This window comes from Parasteatoda tepidariorum, chromosome 4, assembly GCF_043381705.1.
Source record: "Parasteatoda tepidariorum isolate YZ-2023 chromosome 4, CAS_Ptep_4.0, whole genome shotgun sequence".
NCBI classification, from domain to species: Eukaryota; Metazoa; Arthropoda; class Arachnida; order Araneae; family Theridiidae; genus Parasteatoda; species Parasteatoda tepidariorum.
In genome coordinates, this window is record NC_092207.1 from 19,122,151 (window position 1) to 19,140,690 (window position 18,540).

An 18,540-nucleotide genomic window follows, 5' to 3' on the forward strand; every position below is an offset into this window, starting at 1 on the left:
TACAATTACGAGGTGCCTCATTTTTTACCGTCTTACTTATTTTATTGCTGCATTTTATAATTTTCACTAAACTACGTAATTTTGTTTCTTGGGCAATGTAGCCGTTGCTGGCTGTTATGCAGTTATTTCCACTTTTAATTCGTCCAGCTAAAATCTACGTGTAGTAAACAATAATTGTTTTGCTCATTCCAACTTTAATTTCAACTCATCTGGCTCAATTCTACTTGTAGTGAGAACTAGCATTTTTTGCACATTCTAATTTTTACTTTTTTTTCTTCTTTTGCATATTCTAGTAGATATCTAACTCGTTCGGCTATACACTACCAGGGGTCTGTCTAGGTTTTTCTGAGCGGTACCTAATTTGTGAAAATTTAGACATAATTTGTGAAAAATTAAAAATTATATTAAAAAATCAACACTAAAAGATGGTAAAAATATGGATTTATCGTTTCTTACGAGACACGAAAATGAAATTTTAAGAAAAAGTATTTTGTGAAACTACCGTTTTTCCTAAAGTTGAATTTGTGAAGGTACCGCTAAACGGTAGTAAATTTGGTTTGGACAGACCCCTGACTACTCACTACTTGTAGCTAGCAATGGCAGTTAAACCTATTCTATCTCTACTCTTTTTTTTTCTTCATCTTTCTTTTCTTCAGCTCGAACCAATATCAACATCGCCACCTCTTGAAACGACGTTGCACGGTCTTTTTACTTGCTTTCTTAAATCGTGTGAAATGAGGAAAATAAAACTTATTGAATAAAAGCAGTTATTAAACGTCAATAAAAATGATATTGTTCATAAGAATTAATATAAACGATATCTGAAAATCGTAACATGTATACGTCTTTCTGTCCGCATTTAAAGAAACTGATGAAGGAATAATAAATTTTGTTTCTTGCAGACGATTTTCTCCTACAGCGAAATGTAAAAAAATTCTTTATCTCACATTTGATTTGTTAAGGGCATGTCAGCATAAGACGCTCCATTTTTAGTGGTCCAATCAAATTCAGTGCTCTTGTAACGTCATATAGTTGTTTCGTTTTCTAGAGCGAATATTCTCCTTATTTATCGAAATATGTCGCCAAGTTTATGATTCCAGTAAGACTACGAAACTATAGTCCTTTTTTTTTTTTAAATAATTCTATGATGTATATCGTAAAAGATAGCACAAATTAAATTTCTGTCCGACGATTTTAACTTTTAAAAGCTCTTATTAAATTATATAGAATATGCTTTCAAAACAATCTAACTGAATAAAAACGGAACTACGTGCAGACTCGAATGATTATTAAAATCTTATACTGCAATGGTCTTCTTCAACTTACAACGGAGTATAGTATTTTTGCATATTTTAATTTTTGCACTAAATGTTAAACTCTATTTTTAACTGGTCCGAATCACTGTAGTGATATTTTTGTATTGACCTTTTCAGACCATTGGTCAGATTTTGTTGCAGCAAAGTAAAGTTGTGAAGTAATCCTACGTAAATATTACCCTGATTGTAAACTTATTTAATTTTTATTATTTTCAGTTGTTTTTTTTTTCTCCTTCCTTTTACGCTTTGTGCTTTGTTTCCCATCATAGATTATTTTTATTAAAACAAGATACCTTATCCCAACCCCAAGTAAGATAACAATTTGATACAACAACAGAATGCTTTTAACGCTGAGACACTTGTAATTGAAATGGATGTTCTTTTTTTTCCACACTTCAAATTATCTTTTTGCTCTTATGTTTTTAATCAGCCTCCACAGCGCGTTATAATCCGATCATATTTTGGCTCATTGCCCACCCCAACTTTGTTTGTTGAACTCTTCCTATGTTTTACTTTTGATTTGTTCTCCCTCGGCGATGTCAATTGTTGATTCAATAAATTAATTCCTGCACGTGTTTGCTGTTACTAAAGCGATGATAAATATGATTTCTTAATGAAAAAGAATTGAGCTTTGAATGGCCATTTAGATAACTGGATGGGAAAAATAGCTATGACATCGAATAATTAACTATTACTTTGTTGAAAATGTTTATACATACTATAAAAATGTAGCTTTATGCAAGAATCATTGAAATTTATTTCATCCACTTTTTTTCAGATTGAAAAGATTGTCATCTGTCAATCTATTATGCAAATTTCACTGTCATAAAAATGTATATAATGGATATGATTAGGGAAGGAGAAATTGTTTTAAAGTTAAGGTTTGAGTCCATTATGAGTACATGAAGTTTATTCCCTTCCCCAGGCAGCTTAAATAAGTATAACCTGAATTACTTTTCGTCAATATGATGCGTATTTTTTATTCATTATCTCTACTAAATAGCTTTCTCCTTACTTAGCAATTAAGGAACTGTCCTATTTTAATACTTTAGCAGAAGATACGTTTTCTTTATTTAAAACCCTTGATACTATTTATCCAATACCAGGGGTCTGTCCAGACATTTTGTGAAAGGTCCGTTTTTCGTGAAATTGTGAAAAAATTACTCACATTCTTTCAACCAGGGTCCGCTTTTATGAATTTGTGCAAATAGGGTCCGTTGTTGCAAAAAAAATTTTTTTCAAGGAGTTTTTAAATTGTAAAGACATACAAGATTTTGCTCAACACTGTAAAATTATAATTAAAAAAATTAAATTTTAAAAAATAAACAACAATTGCTGCTTCTAAATTAGAGATGCAACATACAAATATTTGGTATTTAGCCTATACTGCTGAACGCAGAATATTAATTTCGGACGAATAATGGAAGAATCGTCTGCCGAAGACAAAACTTAATTCGTTTACATCCATCTTTCTTGTTTTCTGCCCTGGAAAGGGTTTATTCGATTAACAAAATAATAATGAAGATAAACAAATTTGTGAAGGGTCCGATTAAAAGAAAAATCATTTTGTGAAGGGTCCGTTTTTAAGTTAAAATATTTTGTGAAGGGTCCGTTTTTATGAAAAGATATTTTGTGAAGGGTCCGTTAACGGACCCAAATTTCTTTTAAACAGACCCCTGAATACAATTCTTGTAATATAGTTTTTATTTTTGTATATTTTGTTCTTTTTTCTGAAAAGCCGCTGACGTTCTATTTTACACCATCGCTTCATTTATTTTTTTACTTTTTATTTACAATTAAATTTATAGTAATTGGGTTTAAAACATTTATTTTAAAGGGACAATAACTGATTTAGATTTATTTAACATCCTTTGTATTAATATGACAAATTTTCTGTATGTTTTGCATTTGTACGAGACAATAAGGTCCTTATGATGCCATAATTTTTAAATAATATTTAAAAAAGTTTTTTTTTTTTTTTATGAAATAAAGCATTATAGTTTAAAAAGGAGCTATTAAATAAAGGAAAACTTAAATGCGTCTATTAAACTTTTTGCGAGTATTTTATCTATTAATTTGGCATTTAATTACTGGAAATTGATTAACATTTACTCTTTATTAGCTCTTTTTCAGTTTCTGTGATTAACTAACTAGTCAATTTTTTATTTTATAAAATTTTGACTACGAAACTTTCCAGTTTAAAAGGAAACAATTGAAGTATAAAATTATTTGAATTTAACACATTGTGCATCAAATTGGATGTCTAACATTTGTTGAAGTCATTTCTCCTATTTCTTTAAACTCAGTATGAATCTCCTCCTCATCTTTACATATAGCATCTTTCATGTTTTCAGTATTCACACTAGGGTTGGGTCAAAAATCTGTCAAAAACTGTGATAAACTGCTGAAATCTGGTAAAAACTGTCCAAAATGTGTGACATGTTTCTTTCTTGTCAGTAGGGATATTTCATTAGACATCGAGCTACATAACTGTTCAAATCATGCACAGTACTTGCATTATAATTATTAACATGAATTTTTTTACTATTATAATTATTTCATGAGTTTTTTTTATTTATTATTTAACATCAGTTCAGATTCATAGAACTAATATTTGTTTTCTACACCAAAATTTTAAGTTTTTGACATTTGTCAAAAATTAAGTCAGAAAGAGGTTTTTAATATGACGGTTAAATCATGATTAAAACTGGATAAAACCGTTAATTGTCAAAAACTAGCCTACCCTGATATACACGGTGAAAAATTTTCGATACTTTTGTGCTTTCTTTTTTCTTGAGTTCTGAAACTCTTTGAAGAAATTCCCTCCTTCCTGCAGTTTAAAGGATGTTATTTCTTATCTGTTCCCATTTCAAAGTACGAACTATAAAGTTATTAAACTTCTTAGATAAATTTGGCACGTGTATTTTTTCACACGCTTTGTCATCGCTTATAATGTGTAGTTCTCTCTTATGTTAAAATACTTGTCTGCTATTCATATTATAGATAAATTAGGCTGTGATTTATAGCTTGCATGGTATGCTTTCAAAATTTGATTTGTCAGAAAGTTTTCCAGACACTCCAAACAGAAGAATAAAACATTTTAGTCATTATGCAATGCACAAGAAAAAATAAGTAAAAGGTGTACCCTGAATGATTTTTAATCTAATGATTGGATCTTCACGTTCTTGGATCTTCACGTTCTAGGACTTAATCTTAATGGCTGGCTTGAGTGGCCTGAAATATGCTAATTAATTAGTACAGATGATGTTTTAAGTTACGAAATCGGTCACATAAACGTACTTTCTCTAATTTATTAAAGAAAATATTAAAAAATAATAAATACTTACCAAAAATTATTTTTTGCGTGGAATTATCTTTAGATAAACGAATTTTATAACTGTGTGCAAGAATTTTTCAATTCGCTTAAAATGTTCTCGAGGTATAGTGAAATACGCAAAAAGTAAAATGAACATTTAGAGGTTCAAACTTTGAAGCTCTCTCGTGACTTAACTACTGGGGACATATTTCCCAGATTGTGGCTTTCCCCTATATTTTGGGAATCAGGAATCCGTCGAAAAAATGGTATGTTTATTGAGAGAAAGTACGTTTTGTGTCTGATTTCGTAACTTAAAATATCATCTGCACTAATTAGCATATTTCAGGTCACCCCTTTCGAACCATTAAGATTGAGTCCTAGAGTGTGAAGATCCGATCAGTTGACCAAAAGTTATTCAGGGCAGTTCTCTCTTCTTTTTTTTTATTACCCACTGTACATAAATTGTCATTGCACTATCAATATGTGTGTTTGTATGATGTCATCGGTTAATTGGAAAATCTGGTTCTTCGCAAACTGACGATATTATTTGATAAGCCTATTCCAGAGAACCTTGTTAGGCGCATTACAAAGTGACAATTTGCTGCGAGCCGCATTTTTCAATTAATCAGTGACGCATGTACCATTGCTCATGACATCTTTTAAAAAGTTTTACTCTGTTGAATCAGTGTTAAGAAAAATTGAAAGTAATAGTATTAAGTTTCTGCGATTCTTTGAATGTCTGAGGAAAAATCAACTTGACATGATCACGTGTGCCGACTCATAATCAAGTGCTTTTTCTCTTTTTTTTTTATCATGATGCCATTCAAACAGTCATCTACTTTTCAATGTTCGTAAGTTCGTAGCCAACATTCATTTGCATCACAACAGTGTTTTTTCTCTCTTCATACCTGCTACTTTTTTTTCTTCCTTTTTTTTATATGATGGCTACTTTTAAATGAATGGATATCATGCCTGATCAGCGTTCATTGACTTCGTGTTTAATCAGCATCGAATTGCTTTTTGCTATGAAATAAATGCTCAGACAAAACTTTTATATTAAACCCTTTCGTGGGCCATTATTTTTCTTTGCTATTCATACCTGTTTTTTTAACGTTTTATCAACAATTAAACAATATCATTTAAGGAAACATATTTTATTTTATCAAATACAATGTTTGTATTGGCTGGGTGGCGCAGTTGGTTTGTCGTCGGCCTTCTGAGCCCAAGTGAGCGGGTTCGATCCCCGGTCCAGACACAGGATTTTCGGGATGCAGAAAATCCTCAGCGGCCATGTCGTATGATTATGCGGCATGTAAAAGATCTCTGGAGTGCCTTATTGGCTCTTGGCATTTCCGGGAAAATTAAATTACTTGTGCACTTTAGCATCCAAATAGAGTCTCGGTGCTGTCATCTAGTGTGGCAGAAACTAGACGTCCAAATTAGCATGGCCAACTGTATCTCACCCACTGTGGTGGTCCTGAAAGAGTGGATACCACTTCTGGAGAACGCACCAGGTCTGCTCATCGGGAAGACTGGTTGTGCAGCTCATAGGAAATAAAAAATAAAAAAATGTTTGCATTGAAATTTCAGGGAAATATCCCGAAGAGCTAGTAAGAGTCTTCGGAAAATTTAAAACAAAAAACAAAGCCATAAATAAAATTAAATGTAAGGGAATTGCCGTTAAAAGATGCCAAGCACATTTAAATGCCCAAGGGTACATCACATTCTACACGTCCTGGGACTGCCCTGGAGCTAAAGGACGATAAAAAATTACAGACATTACCAGATTCATTAGTGGACATACTCGTACACTTTTATACGTTCAGTACAAAAGCAGTTTCCCGTGAGCCCCATGTGTAATTCACACCAACCTGCTCCATAATCTCAAGCTCTCCTGTTTAAAGCTGGAGAAGTGTAATCTCTTTGAAAATCCTGTGCTGGTTCATGACTTTTTGTGGGTGAACGGTCTTCTGGACTCGATCTAGCTAAGGACTGGATCAAGTGGATTTAGAAACAACATTCTGCCCACACTAGCTGATCTTCTTTTCTTGTCCCTTTACGTTACCATTTCCAATTTCATCTGTGGTAGGAAACCATCTTTAGCATCATATGATTTTCTGCGCTGGCTAAGAGCACATCAACTGGAACTGCGCACTTCTTCCTTGGAAGCTAGGGAAGCGTCCTTTCCCTTTTCTTGAGAAATTTTTGTAATGTTACATGAAAAACAGTTGTCTCAACAGAACTAATTTCACTCAAGGCTTCCAATATCAATACGCTAATCCCATTCATTCGATTGAACAATAGATGGCAGCACCAAACTGAAGCGAAGATTAATGTTCCTATCGTTATAATATTATGATTGGCTTTGTTCTTCCCATAGGTGTATTTTGTAGGATCATGTAAATGGGAAGTAGTCTTCCCAATGTCCACGAAAGGGTTAAATTTATGAAGTTGGAGGCTGTGGCGCATGCTCGCTCCGCTCACCAACCATCGTGATGGCTAAGCAATTATTTTTGTTTCTTCATGGTAAACAAATTGTTAGATTAATATTAATAACAATTATATTGAATTATTCCTTTTACAGCGGAGGATGTCACCATTTCAAGTGCGAAGATTAATATTAAAGCAGTCTAGACGAATTTAGATCTAATGTCATTAGTCATTATAGTCAATTTATACTTTTTCTTGTGGCATATGCGTTTTTTTAATTTTTTTAATAAATTTATTATTTGTTGTATCTTTTCTTACTCGTTTACTCTTTCAGAATTATTTTTTTTATTGAAATCTGAATGATTATTTATTTGATTCACTCTTAAATTGTTTTTTATTTCAGGTTAACTTTTGATTTTTTTCTTTCAAGTTATAACTTATTAGTGCACTAGAATTGTTTAAATTTTTTTTAAAAAAAATATTATTTCTGTAGTTTTTTTTAATTTAAAGTACGTTATTTCCTTTAAATTGGCTAGTTATTTTCGAGTAGTTAAAAACACGTTTTAATCTGAGCCTTCGTTACTGTTTTTTTCTGAGAAAGTTGAAATTTTATGTTGAAATGGAAACATTAATGACTTCGCGAGTTTAATTAAAATAGTTATTGTTCAAAAATATGATAAAAAGCATTCATTTCTTAATAATTTAATTTTATAAAATTCTTTTAGATTGGAATTGTGCTACTGTGAATGCTTGTGACGATCCGATTGGCTACGAAGCGATTCGAGGTCTCCATCGACAATTAGATGACGACGCTAACGGTAGCATCGATGTCTCAGAAACAGACGAGGTAAGAAAAATTATTGAAACTGTCAAATGTCATGCATCTGAATTTACTGTTGTCGAAATGTAAAAGATAGTTCGCCAATTTGGCGACCGTTTCTTATAATGTTTTGTTTCTATATATCTCTTATTCGTTCTTCGATGAGGGTGCTCTATGGCAGTGTTCCCCAACCCCCGGTCCGTGGATCAAATGGTACCGGGCCGCCCATTTCATTGAAACTGAATTTAAACTCCTAGGTTTATATCCCAAAGTAAAAATATCTGTGTTTCATTAAAATTTTATTTATTAAAAAAAGGGGGCCCCGAAGGTAGAATACCCCGAGATTGGCAGAATACCTCGAGATTGCCACCACAACACTTAAATCCCTAAATAACACTTAAATTGCCATTTCCGACAACCTATCTGTGTGAAGAGGGTTTTTTTGCAGTGACAGCAACCGAAACAAGGCAACCGAATAAGCTGGGCGTAAGCAACACACTTCGGGTTGTCATTGTCTCCGATTACCCCCAGACGGAACCGTCTCATTGCAAAGAAACAAGCTCAAGGTTGTCATTGATCTGACTTTCTACTAAGTTAAAATGTGAAATCACTTTATATTTATTTTTTGGTGTAACTGTATTTTATTTTGAAGGCATGTTTAAATACAATTAAATTAAAATTAATAAACCAAAATGATTTAAAATATAAACAATCAACGTTTGTCCCCCCACCGGGCCGCTGTAAAATTATCAAACGTTGACAGGTCCGTAGTGATAAAAAGGTTGGGGAGCACTGCTCTATGGCAGTGTTTCCCAAAATGTGGTAAGCGTACCCCCAGGGGTACGGGAACAGTTCAGCTGGGGTACGCGTTCTTATGCGAAATATCTTGCAACAAATAAAAATTTCTAAATTTTTTTATTTAAAAACAAAGCTAGCCATGAAAATTTACGCTTACGTATTTCTCTATTGGCTATTTTTTGCAGAATTAACAGTTAATAATTAACGTCAACAGCCTATTGTGATTTTTAACTTTTGTGCAATTTTTGTATAGTAAAAAATTCATTAATTTTTTTTATTAGTGGTACTCAGCGTTACGAAAAATTTAGAAAGGGTACACAAAAGTCTTAAGTTTGGGAAACACTGCTCTATGGTGAGCGTTCTATAACAAAAGTATGGCTACCAATTAGAAAAATCTTCGTAAATCGAAACCTCTCGGGAGCGACCACCCTCCGTTCCACAGTAAAATGATCGTTCTTAGAGATTAATTCGATTGACTTCAAAATTGTTACATGATTTTTTGCAAAACGATTTTAATTTTAGTCAGTGTCATTTTCCTGATGCTGAAATGGCACTTCTGTTGGCGTCGTCATGAAATTTAGCGTCAATCAAAATTATTCCAACTGATATAATTATATGTGAAAATAAATTTACCAATTATGAATGATGAAGCTATTAAATGGCCAACAAAATTGCCTGCCAATTAACAATTTTTCCGTTGAAAATGCACTGCATGGCGCATTTTGTTTTTATTATTTTTAAAAAAAATAAATATGGAATGTATTTGAATATTTTATAACATTCTGAAAATTACTTTATTTCTCGTTTGCTTCTTAAATATTTTCTTCATTTTAGAAATGAACCTTTGTAATATTTATCATATTTTGAGAAATGCTCTAAAAAATGCCTTATACAGGATTAAGATCAAGTTTTTTTAATCATTCGAAATTTTCAATTTTAAAAGAAAGTGGCCTTTGTTAAAAATGCTGCAACCGTGGAGTAGCTACTGGTCAGTAGCGAAACGTCCTAATTTCACCCTATACTGACAATGTATAACACAATTTGCATGCCTGTAATTGTTTTGTTTATATTTTTATCCGAATGTCCTTGACAATTGAATCTACCCTGAATGTAAGGTCATTCCTGTGGGCGATCATAATAAACATCACGCGGTTCTATTGTTCTATTACCTTAACTTAGTCATGCGGGTTTTCCTTAACGAACTTTCAACTCAGTTTATTAAACTCAAAACTGTTTGACAGCTGAAAAAGATGTACATTGAAGTTACTTCGAACTCAACGAAAGTCACATTTCGGGTTATATTAAAATATTGATTTTATTCCCCAGTTTAAATGGATATAGTGCGCTTATTTTGTTTGTGCTGTGTTAGAAATTAAACGAAATTCAGTCACTGGTCCGAAAAACCAATGATTTGACGATGGTAGAAATTAAAAGAAATTCAGTCACTGGGCCGAAAAAAACAGTGATTTGACGATGGTAGAAATTAAAAGAAATTCAGTTGCTGGTCCAAAAAATCAGTGATTTGACGATGGTATAAATTAAAAGAAATTCAGTCACTGGTACGAAAAACCAGTGATTTGACGATGGTATAAATTAAAAGAAATTCAGTCACTGGTCCGAAAAACCAGTGATTTGACGATGGTATTAGTCCGGGTAAACATTTTCACTGGTCTGTTATCATATGTCGATTAATTTTTTTTAGAAAGAAAAAAGTGAATTTGAAGGGAAAATTATTAAAAAGACAACTTTTAATGTACACAATTATGATGAAATATGCTTATTTGGTGATAAAACACGATCTTTAAAAATCTTCGAAGTATTTTCAAATCTTTTTAATCTTAAAATTATTAATTCGGTAACTAAGTTCAATGAATAAAGTGAAACAAAAATTAAAGAAAAATATTAATCAGTTACTGAACAAATTCGGAAATTCTGGGCATACTATTCTCCGTAGGTCAACATGAAGTGAAAACACTTTTCTGAGGATTAACTTATGTCAAGTGTAAGATTTAATTCCTTATTTATTTGTTGCTTTAGATCTGTTATTTTCCCAAAGACTCTATTTTTATCAATATGCACTTACAGATTATTGCCTCTGTAATTTTTTTATTTATTTAATGATTTTTTTTATTTATTTTATTTTCATTTTTATAGCCACTTAAAGGCGATGGAATTATTCTATTCTTTACTGCCGGCGACAAGGTTTTTATTATCTAATGAGAGCCTTTATTGCGATTGTTTCTCATATTTCAAAACTCACTTAGCTTTTTTTTCATTCTTATTTAAGATCTCTGAGTGGTCTTTGTATATTTTCTAAAAGAGAACAAATGAGACACCATTTATAATATACTTTTCTTGTGCTTGTCGCCGAATGTTAAAGTAGCAATTACTTCTTTAGTTTCTATCCCCACTGCCTCATTGTGCGGCGTTGGCATTCATCTTATTTATGATTGCTCATAACAGAAGATTCTTGGTTTTATTTTTTTTCCCGCGTTTGCTCTCTAATAAAATTTCGTGCATGTCGACTTCGAAATTTCTTTCTTTTTTGTCCCACGGTAATTGTTGATACGGGTTTAATTACATTCCAATGCTAAAAATAATTGTGTGGTTTAGCGTATCATGTTTGCTTGCTGACTTTTTTATAATCAGGACTTATAAACAGGGTTAGAAATTAAGAAAATTTAATCACTGGGTCCAAGTAACTGAAAGATATTAGTCTGTAAACATTTTCATTGTTTTTTATTAGATTTATCTTTTTAAAGGAAAGTTACTAAGGTGAATTTAATGAAAAATTACCATTATGTGCAATGTTCACAATTATGAGGAAATAGGTTATTTAATGACAAAAATATAAATCAAAACTCGAAATCTAAAATCAAAACAGCATGTATACCATTCCTTTACATCCACTGATAATTTGTTTAGCGGTGGTTCTAGTGGCTAAATTCTAACTCCACTAGTTGAAGATTGAATAAATTAGTATTTGATTTATATTGTTTTAAAATTAACTGGAAATTAGATAGCATAAAAGCTTATTGATGAACATTTTTTAGAAGGTTACATCAATTAAGGTGGAGAAAAAATGCATATTATTAGAATTTTTTTGAACCAAACAATAGAATAAATCTAAATCCCCCCCCCTATAAAAAAATCTAATATGAAATTAGAATTAGTGATAAATTTATTATAGCGAAAAAAACATAATTATTCCTTCCAAAACAATGCATAACAAAATGGCGATTTTTCAAAAAAATTTTTTTGAAACTTTTTATCTACTTATTTATTTTACGATTGATGGACAACTGCACCTGCAGTTTTGTGTGAGTGAAAAACAGTTTTTCCATTTATATGCAACGTATTCTATATGCAATACACAATGTACAATACACGATCTATTCAAACACTACAGTATCTTTGCAGTAGAACATAGACGCATAAACTCTTTACGGTAATTGGATACCTGCAAGCGACGTCACGCATGGATAAATGGTCGCATTTGCTTACGACGCTATTCAGCAACAAATCAGGTTCGACGCACACACGTGACGTCGCTTGCAGGTATCCAATTAAATCTGTTTCGGATTGATTCAGCATAGTAATAAACCAAATCAAATTTGTGACGTTAACATGCCATGCACAACCACGTGATTAAGCACAACCGTTTGATTTCAGTGCTTTTCTTTTTCTAGAGTTGCAAATACCCAATTATGTAGGAGGTTTTAAATTGAACAATTTTGTTTTTGTTGCAGCTTGTTTTTTTCTTAGAAATGAAAGTGTTAATGGGATTTTATTAAACGAATATTGTTTATAACAAACAAAAGTATCTGATAAAGTAATTATATAATATACAGTATAAATGTGAAGTTACGTTCAAATTATGAGCAGGAAGACAAGAAAAATGCAGCTTTAAAAAAATGCTTTATCAATGCTCGTAAAAAACTTGGGTATATATTTTTTAAGGTATAATTTCCTCTTTTAAACTAAATAAAAAGTTAAAAACCGTAAAAGGAAGAAGAAAATAAAAAAAAATTTTTCTTCAAAAAACACTTAAATTGATCCAACATAGAGGTTTACATTTCTTTCTTCTCTATATTATTTCTACTTTTAAACCTTTATTCAAATTTCACTTCCTTTTTTCCATGAATTGACGAACTAAATGAGCATGTGGTCTGAAAAATTACTTTTTAAAAACAAGAAAGTTAAATTTAAGAAAAATTGAGACAAAAAAAAAAGATATATGTGGGTTGGCTGAGCTTTTTCTTCTCAAAGATCTTGAATGAAAAAATTCTCCAAGCGCAAAATGTTTTAATTTACTGAACTTCGCTTAAAAATAAATAAATGAAAAAGGAAAGCAATGTGCTTTCAAGTAATTTAGTTATGTAAATTTTTTCTTTTATTTATTTTTTTTAATTTTTTTTTTTAGAATTCGCATCAATTATCGTATCTTGGTATAAAATAAGAAGTAAAACTGGCAAAATTATTACTTTTTTTAAACTGTTAATAATATAGTTGCTGAAAAGAAGAAAAAAATCATTTTTTTAAAATTATTTTTGGCACGTACATACATATTTTAATGTCTGCTAAAAAGATAATGTTATTGAAAAAGTTTCTCGATTAAAAATAAAATTAAAAAGGTATCTCAAATTCGTACAGATGAGGACTCTTTAATGTTAATTTTTTGCATATTTCACAATTTCCCGAGAATTTCTTCAGCGAATCGAAAAAATTTTGCCCACAATCATGAAATTCGTTTATCCAAAAATAATACTATGTAAAAAATTATTTTTAATAATTTTTTCTTGTTTTTTATTATTTTATTTAAATAACAGTCGATAATTTTTGAATTGTTAAGTATATAAATTTTTACATCATTTTAAAGAATGTAATTTTATGTATCGAGATGCCAAATGTGAACGAAATCGGTTGAATTTCGCGAAAAAACGAAAAATGTATTAAATATAATCGTTAAAAATGTCGTATATTTAATTAATGTATCTAAAGCAGGTCATTTTTAATTTTATTTATGAGGCTTATTGCTCTGATATTTATTAATTGTGCCGTATATCAATTAATCTTGACATTATGAGCCAATCAAAGATTTGATATGAAATTTATTTTATTAAGCGCTGCATACCAAAAAAAATTCTCCGAATTATTGTTCAATAATTATTATATTTATAATATGTAATTACGTAACTTCAATCATGCCAAATCTAATGCGCCTAAATTCTAAATTTGATTGGATTTGATTGTTTTATTTACATACTTAGGAAATAAATTTTTTGTCTGCGTATTATTATCGCATAAATTTTATTTTGATTAAGATATGAAGAAACTTGATATTGTTTAAAAGTAATCTAAATATTTTTTATGTCTTTGTTTTTTTTTAATGATTTCTATGTTGCAAAATTTCAACTTTTAAACTAATGCGCCTTTTTTTCCCCATTTATAACGAGATTTAAAATAACATTTTCTTTAAAACCTGTTATTTGTGTTTCTAATAAAATAAACCAAGAACCTGACGCTTGTTGTTTTAAATTGAATATGTATATGTTGTTGATATGTTGAAATTATTTGCATTTTTATTAGTTATTTAGGGAAATTGAACCGTTTTCTTCGAACGTAATTTTATTCGAAAATTCCTGAAATATACCGACTCTTAAAATATCTTTGTAATTCATTGGTAAAAAATAGTTATATCGATTATTAAAACCTTTTTAAGCTATATAATAAACTGTTGAAATTATCTTTATCATCACTTCAGTTTATCGTGTTGCTACATTTTTACCATCTAATCACCTAACTTTTCCTGTTTTATTTGTTTTTTCTTATTTTTCAAAATTCACGAAAACCACCATACAGAACGAATATTTTTATATTTGCTCAGTTACATTGCTAACTCGAGAAAATCATCGTTATATTATTATTGTTATTATTATTATTAGTTTTTTTATTTTTTATTACCCACTCCTTTACCTCAAAGAATTAAAAATTTTGTTACAGGAAATCGTTAAGTATCGCAATGGACTGTCTATTCAATACGAAAGTTTTAATTAACTTACCAAACAGTTATTTTTTTCATTTTTTTTCATTCTCTCAGTTGACGTTTTTACTTGCTAATTTATTTTAAAGCCGTTACTATTTACATGAATTCTGACAGGTCGCTATAAACACTTTTTTTAAGAACATTTCAATTTTTTCTCAAATATTTTCGTTGTTTCCTAAAATTTTTCCCCCTCTGGCAATTAGTTGCCTTTTCTTTTGCTTTGAAGACTGAAAATAGCAGACTTTCATTTGATTCTTTTATTGGCCTTCAGCCATTGCTTAAATTTCTCCCTTTTCCAAATGACGCTGCTCAAAAAGAATCCTAGAGTAAGCACGGGATTAAAACTGAATTCTAGCATTCTTAGAATAGCGCTTTTTTTTAAGATTTTTTTTTTTAATTGAGTAGTGGTTGTTAAAAATCTCTTGTATAAGAAGCATTGTGACAGCTATATGAAACAACTGTGTGATTAGACATTTTATGTTGAATCTTTGATTTTGAATACCAACCTAATTCTTTTTTCATAAAACAAGGAGCTCAGTTTTTTTTTCTTTTGTTCAAATAAACGCTGAAAACATAAATATTATCGTTTGCATATTTGTTAAAATTATTAATAATTGAGTGACTCAGGTTATTAACAGTTGTTTCTCTTTATTTGAATTATATTTTTAATTCAAATATTTCTTAACAATTTTGTTTTCTTTATATATATATATAAAATTGGATAAGGAAATAATAGAAAAAAAAAGTTGATGGCTTCGGGGGCACCACATTTTAACTAAAAGCTCGTTATTTTTTCCTTCAAATTATTGAATGCATTACGATGTAAGAAAAATACTGAAAAAAGAATAATATTTATAGGCATGTGATTCTTCCGCTAATTCGCAGATTTCAGCTAATCAATCTTTTTTTTTTTCACTCCGACAAAATTTTCTCGAAGTTCCGCTAATTTTATTCATTACGTTACTTACTCAAAATTTCGTCATAAATACATTTATACCGCCCTTATCGGCAGTTATCACTACTGATTTTCGCATATTTCTTAAAATCTCAATATTATTCACCATCGAACGAATCTCGAAACGTACATTTAATTAATTAACCCCTTTTTCACGCCCCTGATTCGCGTGATTTCGCCGTAAATACACGTGGTTTTATCATCAACCTTTTTTCAGTTATAGCCGTGGACTTCACTGTTTTTAACTTTTTTTTCTTCTCTTTTTGATGCGATGATGACTTGTTAAGTGCGAAAAGGAGGAATATGTAATTTTTTTCAATTTATATATATTTTTTATATGTTGTTAAAAAATTTTTATAAAATAAAAATTTCTCTCTTTAAATTCTATGTATCTGCGTACAAAAAGAAAAAAAATTGAGCACGAAAAAATAAAAAAAAAANATTTTGTGCTTAAATCTTATTAACGAAATCTTTTACGTGACGAAATTTTTTTCCTTTTAAATCTTTTCCCGAAGATAAAATTATGAAAGAAAAAGTGCTGCAAATGAAATTCTTTGGTATATATATAATATGTATGTATATATGTACTAATTTTTTCGAAACTAATGGGAGTGGTTTTTGTGGGCGCGCTACATTTTTAACGTAGGCTATCATGCCGTTAAGAAAGTGTGCATTAATGTATGCTGTCAGCAAGGACGATTTTTGAATGGGTGCATAGCTATGTGTGAAAGTAGTACAATCTATCAGGAAGTCTCATTTATTTTTCCTGTCTGTGTGTGATAAAATAAATATAAACTTGATATCCTAAGAAGAAGACATTTGGGATGATTGCCAGTGCTCATCCGGTGATCCGAAAATCTTCTTCTAACTGTTGCTATTATCACAAATGTGAAGGGTTAAAAGTGTCTAAAAAAGCTGCCACCCATTAAACAAATACTATTTCAATGAATCATATCTTTAACTATACTCAGATTTTTTTTAAAATTCAAAATAATAATTTTATTAAGGAGAAAAAAAAGAGATAAGTTTTAGAATTAATACTTGTAAGTGACTGATTATTAACCATAACTGGTTTTCGAAATGGTATTTTAAGGGTCTAATTAATTATTCATCGTGACAAGTTTTCGAAATAGTATTTTAAGAGGCTATTGATCGAAATAGTATTTTAAAGAGCCAATTAAATCGAAATAATATTTTAAGGGACCAATTATTAATCGAAATTGTATTTTAAGGGGGTAATTATTAATCGAAACAGTATTTTTAGAGGCTATTTTATTTTATAATTTTTAACCGTCGTTGAACAGCCGAACTAATTTACTTGGGTTTACGACTACTAATGTTCAACTCCGTAGCCTTGTAATTTTGAACCCAATTCAGAAGACAAGGAAACTCCTGAATCATGTATTAGGAGAAATTTTCCTTCCTGGAGGACTTTTTGATAGAACCAACCCGCATTTCCTTTACATTTAGAGGAAGACCACGAGAACCTCCCACTGTTAGCCTGACGGCAAGGGGACTCTAACCCATGATCCGTCTACCACTGAGGATATTTCACGTCAGCACTGTGGTTGGTGGAAGCCGGATGCAGAATTCGTATCCACCAGCCATCGCCGGGATCGGACCACGGTTTACATCATTGGAAGGCGAACGCTTTGTCTCCTAAGCCATCGCTGCACTTTTAGAGGCTATTGATCGAAGTAATATTTTAGAGGCCAATTGTTAATCAAAATAGTATTTTAGGGGCTAATTAATCGAAATTAGTATTTTATTGGGCTAATTATTGGTCGAAATAATATTTTAAGAAACAAATTATTAAACGTGACTAGTTTTCTAAATAATATATTAAAGATTTATGCTACTCTAGCGACTAAAACGATAAACATATTGTGGAAATTTTATTCTTAACAAAAATCAAAATTTCAAAAAAAGTTTTTTTTTTCCTCAAAAAAAATAAATAAATAAATGAAAAGAAAGAAAGAAACTTATTTATTACTGTAAAGTTAATGTTTCCAACGCGTTACAAAATATTTTCTAAGTGTCCGAAGAAGCGTTACGAGCAAAATGGAGACTGTTCATCAATCAAATTCTTTACAACCCAGTCTTTTGTTTCTTTTTCTCTTTTTTTTTTTCTTTCTTTTTCTTTCCCCGTTGAAAGCTGTGCTTGTTGGAATTGAAAATGTTAAATTTCGAAGAAAAACAGTCTTTTTTTCGATTATGCAAGAAAATAGCTACTAACAAAAATGCAGAGTTACTTCACATTTTGTTACAAATTTGTTTTTCATAAATTCAAAATTCCTCCGATTTTTGAATTTATGATACCATGAAGAAGAAAACGTCAAAAAATTGTTTATAACCAGGGGTCTGTCCCGACATTTTGTAAAGGGTCCTGTTTTTGTAAAATTGTGAAAAAGCTATTCATAATTTGTGAATATAAAATAAGCCTTAAGTCACATTCTTTCAACCAGGGACCTGCTTTTGTGAATTTGTGCAACAAATAGTGTCCTGTTATTGCAAGAATTGCTAAAAACCTTTTCAAGAAGTTTTTAAATTGTAAATAGATACAAGATTTTGCTCAAAAATTGTGCTACTAAATTAGAGATGCAGCATACAAATATTTGGTATTTAGCCTATACTGCTCAACTCAGAATATTCATTTCGGACGAATAATGGAAACAAAATCACTCACGTTTTTAATAATTTCAATTGACATATTTTAAATAACACAACTTAACAATGTGTCACTTTTAATGTGTTATGCATTAAGTAAACTTACAGAATTCTGAAATTTATAGTATTTTATTTAAAAAATTGCCTGAAATTAATTTTTTTTACATAATATTCTTTCATAAAACAAGGAGC

At 30.5% G+C, this 18,540-nt stretch overlaps 1 protein-coding gene across 1 annotated transcript in view; it reads left to right on the top strand.

Moving 5' to 3' along the window:
• The window catches only part of LOC107454365 (stromal interaction molecule), an 83,089-nt gene that overhangs the window by 30,665 nt on the left and 33,884 nt on the right, over nucleotides 1–18,540 (top strand). The window contains exon 2 of the mRNA XM_071179482.1: nucleotides 7,788–7,909. Within this exon, the coding sequence (XP_071035583.1) occupies nucleotides 7,788–7,909 (122 nt within the window). The remainder of the gene's footprint in view (nucleotides 1–7,787; nucleotides 7,910–18,540) is intronic.